Raw genomic sequence first — 4,481 nt, forward strand, 5'->3', positions numbered from 1 at the left:
TCAGATCTTCAAAATGTTTCCCAACATGGACTGCGATCCATGTACCTCAGAGCCAGAATTCATTTGTGACCTCATGCCTTTGTAACTATAGTAATCTTAGATGCATTGGTGAAATTTGGTCAAATTTGGGATAGTTTTGACAAAGTTATGCTCATTCTTCATTTTATGGTCACAGTTTGCATCTTTTCAACTTTCCGACAGTTTCTGGTCGTTGCTTAACCCTATTTTCAACCTGAAATTGGCCTCATGGTGCCGTGCAAAAAAGCACAAAAGGAGTGGGAGGTGGCTCCATACAAGATCATTGATATCTCCTCAAATGAGAAAGCTCACATCACAGAACATGTATTAGAAACAATACCTGCATACATATTCATTGGGAAGTTCCAAGCAACGGACGGAGTGACAGTAAAGGCCACCCTTTTTCCAAGGGAACTACGGACGTTACACCAAAGGTCTAAAGTGCTAGAAGGGGCTAGATGTCTACAGTTGGACAATTTTTTAAGACTACCTCCATGGGGAACATATTTCAGAAGAGCCCATGAACTTATTAGCTCCATTTAGTACAATGGGGAAGCCACTCTCACTGACAAAGACGAAGCTACTGTCAAGGTCAAAATCACTGTAGAGATAATCAACAAAGCTCTTCACCTGCAACAAGGAACACACAATTTATTGCAAAAAACCAAGGCAATACATAATGACGAGGAATTTCTAAAGCAGAGAGAACGCAAGCTAACCTGTGAAGACCTTATCTACTTCAAGACAGAGCTGCCATTATGGCTAATATCACAGCATTTCAAAGTGCAAAAGCCACCGCGCTACACGAAACCAATTTTGCACATGGCAGTGGTGATGTCAATGGGGTTGGCAGATAGAATAGGGAAGCTACTTCCTTAGAAGGCACACAAGGTGATGGCGCTGCGAGAAGTAGCTCACGGTAGGATGGGCGATGGCAATGCCCCAGGTGCACACATATTGGGAGAGAGATGGCACATGAGATGGGAGTGTTATGTCCTATCAATCGACAACTTTCGTGCAACTGAGGAGTGTGATGGTCCATGCAAAGAACACCGACTACACAAATCTCGGAACACGCATGTCAACGAGTGCAGGTCCTATGGGTCTCCATTCTCACACGTTTGAAGACTTCAAGTTGGCAACCCCATCTCACTGTCCTTTAAGTTGGGATACTTACCCTATGGCCCTCCTCCGTGTGAAATGACGACGTTGTACCAGCCGCCCTCCAACGTTCAAAAATTTTGTAAGATTCTCTGAGAAGTTTCGTCCACACACCACCGACAGCTGTCCTTAGTAGGAGCGGACACGTGGCAATTGCCGACCTCGCAGTTTTCTTCGTCTACAGGAAACACTCCCGACTCTCCAAGTTCCCCCCATAGCTTCCATTCAAACATATGCACCCGCCCCCCCCCCCCCCCCCCCCAACACACACACACACACACACACAAGTAGTGCGCTTCACATTACTTGCAGAGTAGCTTCGCATTACACACAGAAGTGAGCTGCAGCTTTTTTGGGCGTCTCGTCAACCAGATTTACCTTCCACGGGCTCCTTCCTGCCAATGAAGTATGTCTTTTTTCTCACTAGTTTCTTTCTGCGCATGAAGCAATCTCTTGTTTGGCTGTGTTAGTGTGCATATGTTGCTGGTTTACTCCTGCAGTTAAGAGTTTCTGTGCTTGTATCCGTGTGTTTTGCGAGCGTGCATGTCTGTTTAATGCTATTTGTAAAGATTGTTGTCTCTCTGCTGCTGTTGAGAGGAAGATTCTCTCTCTCGCGTCGTGCTAATTTTGTTGCTGCAGGTTGAACATTGCACAATGTAGTTCCGCTAAGAAGAATGCTGCTCCAAGGGGCTTAAGAAGAAGCGCTAGAATCTCCTCATCTCCTTCTTCTTCCCGTCTAAAGCAGCAAAATACTGCGGATTTCTATGCAGGCTCCCATTGCTTCACATTTCTGCATCTCTCCAATTTTTCCTCTCCGTCAAAAGCTCGCAAGTCACGAACCTTCAAGAAGAGAGAGGAACGTGGACATAACCCTCTAGTAGTTGAGGACCTCCAGCCTAATTTGCTCGGCAAGCCAACAGTTACTAGCCTGCTTGACAATCAGCTCCGCAGACAAGTGTCTTGTGAGGTAGACGATGGAGTTGTTGCCACTCGTCTTGCCAAGCAAAGGTCTTTCACTCGCGAGAAATTGCTGCTCACAAAGCAGAGGTCCTTTAAGCAAGAGAATACATGCAGTGCAAAGCAGAGGTCTTTTAATCTAGATACCAGCTCTAGCGAGGCAGGCATAAGCAGACAAACATCTTTGAAAATTGAAGCTTTAATTGAGCCTAGAATTCTAAGAAGAACGAATTCTTGCACCACTATCGGAAGGAAAAGAGTTGTTGGAGTCGACGACTTGTCCCAGGAGCTACAGCTTCCAAATTGTGGCAGTCCATCTACATGCTCAAGCATCTCAGAGCATGATTATTCCCCAAGGAAGAAGTTTGCGTCTCCACGGACCCCCTCAACATGCCTTGATCGGAGTCCATTTGCTTCATTAACTATTTCTGAGCTAGAACGTTTCCAGAAAGGGAGCTTTTCATCAGAATCATCACCTTCCACCCCGACATCTCGATTTAACCTTGGGCTGGCCTCTGATGAAGAGTGTGGTGGCGATTCTCTGCTGGAAGAACTTCCATTTGATTTACTGGTACGCATTACTTTTATTAGGGAGTAGATAGACAGACTGACATTTCTGAAGTTGTAGGGTTTTAAGTTGGCGAGCTAATCAAAGTAATACACAGAGTTGTGATTGTGCACGAAGACTTATTTTCATAGTTTTCCCTATTGTTTGATTTATGCTTGTTTATACCCTAAGTTTTCAGCTTAAGCGAGCAGAATTGTCTTTGACGCTATGCAGTTGCGGATAGTTTGCTGCCTTGAGCATGATGACTTGAAACCGGTTTCTCTTGTCTGCAAGCGCCTTTTGAGAGCTGTAAGTTTCTGACCTCGTGTAGAAATCTGTGCCTGCAGAGCCTTCACTGCTACAAGTCTCTGAGAGAAAGACCTGGTATGTTTATTATACTGCAGGTTTCCATTGCCCAGCGCTGCCATTTCAGTTACACTACTCCACACAGAGCGAAGAAAGGGAAAAGTTCTCAAATTTATTTGGCCACCGATGAGCTGATGGCATCCCAGGGGTGAGTAGTGCAAGGTTGTTACACCTGCTGGTTGTGTGTGTGACTTTCTTGTTTAGCATTCAAAGCTCCTGTATGCTTCATTGAGGTTGCTTAAAATGCAGCTATTTATTCTGCGAGGGCCATGCTCCTATTTTTCCAATTTGGTGAAATGAATTGTCAGCTTTGTTAATTAAGATACTGTTTGCAATGCAGAAGCTTGGCAGGAACATTCATACGTCCGCCAACACCCAATGCCCCCGGGCATTCAACAAGGCCAGCCGATTTGAGGTTCAGTGTTGTATGTCCATTTGCATCAACCTTCCCAGAGCTCGAGTCTCCTGTGGCAGCAGACGCTACAAGCAAAATAACGAGGATCGGCACTGTACCCCACAGAGTTCTCTTTGATGAAGATGAGCTGTGTGAAGCTGTGGCCCAAAACAGCCTTTAAACATTCAAACCAGTATTCTATCGCAACCAAGAACTTTCAAATTTTGACATGTATGAATTCCTTTGATATAGGTAGTGTAGCCGTTGTAGTTCTCGTACATACATTGTTATTAGTCTCATCTCTCGTGAGACAGGCTCGGTTTTTTCAAGTGTCTCACGAGGGAGATTTTAGTGTAAGTTGAGAAATTGTACTGTCAACTTGTATTTTTTCAAGCTTTCACTTTAATAATAGCTTATCGTATGAGGCCATCTATATCTATATCTATACTATATATAATGCAACTTAAAATTTTTAAGGAAAGAGAGACCCTCCACCCGTCACTCATTCACTCACTGCTTCAATTCAAAGGAAACCTTACAACATGTCCCATTTTTCTAAAGCTTGGAATCTTGGAACTTGTGAAACTTTTGGGGCCTTCAATTTTTAAACTTTCAAAGTATAAGAAAAAGGTTTGACTCTACTTTTCCAACTTTACTTTTCCTTCATTGATCTTAATCGAAGGGTGGTTCAACTTTGCTTTTGGAATTTAAGAATTTAAGAAATTGTTCGTATGCACATTAGAAAATTTTTTAGCAATTTACTTCAAGGTGAACTTGGAATCTAACTATGATTTTTTGATTAATACACTAAATCCCAAATAATACACTAACTATGATTTCGAATAGCCTCAAAATGGAAGGGTGTATGTAAGTGTATGTGTGTGTGTGTGTGTGTGAGAGAGAGAGAGAGAGGGGTCTCAAAGAGTGTTAACTTTTTTCTTGATCGAAATAATTTTAAAGTAAATCTATACATATATAAGGGAGCTTAAATTTTCCAAGCAAAGAGAGGCTTTCCGCGTGTCATCCATTGCAGCTTGC

General features: G+C 43.2%; 1 protein-coding gene across 1 annotated transcript; it reads left to right on the forward strand.

Moving 5' to 3' along the window:
- Window positions 1–1,437: 1,437 nt before the first annotated feature.
- LOC147422040 (uncharacterized) lies at window positions 1,438–3,872 on the forward strand. Its single transcript, XM_086502825.1, has 5 exons — window positions 1,438–1,585; window positions 1,819–2,707; window positions 2,918–2,992; window positions 3,088–3,197; window positions 3,390–3,872. The coding sequence occupies exons 1-5, from the start codon at window positions 1,581–1,583 to the stop codon at window positions 3,622–3,624; spliced, it is 1,314 nt and encodes a 437-aa protein (XP_086358951.1). The 5' UTR covers window positions 1,438–1,580; the 3' UTR covers window positions 3,625–3,872.
- Window positions 3,873–4,481: the final 609 nt, after the last annotated feature.

The sequence above is a fragment of the Adiantum capillus-veneris genome, chromosome 27 (assembly GCF_014529385.1).
Source record: "Adiantum capillus-veneris isolate H3 chromosome 27, ASM1452938v2, whole genome shotgun sequence".
In the NCBI taxonomy this organism is placed as follows: domain Eukaryota; kingdom Viridiplantae; phylum Streptophyta; class Polypodiopsida; order Polypodiales; family Pteridaceae; genus Adiantum; species Adiantum capillus-veneris.

Bases quoted from the DNA above. Each gene is read 5' to 3' on its own strand.
- LOC147422040 (XM_086502825.1), top strand. The intron at 2,708-2,917 runs GTACGCATTACT...GACGCTATGCAG, and splicing joins AACTTCCATTTGATTTACTG to TTGCGGATAGTTTGCTGCCT. The intron at 3,198-3,389 runs GTGAGTAGTGCA...TTTGCAATGCAG, and splicing joins GAGCTGATGGCATCCCAGGG to AAGCTTGGCAGGAACATTCA.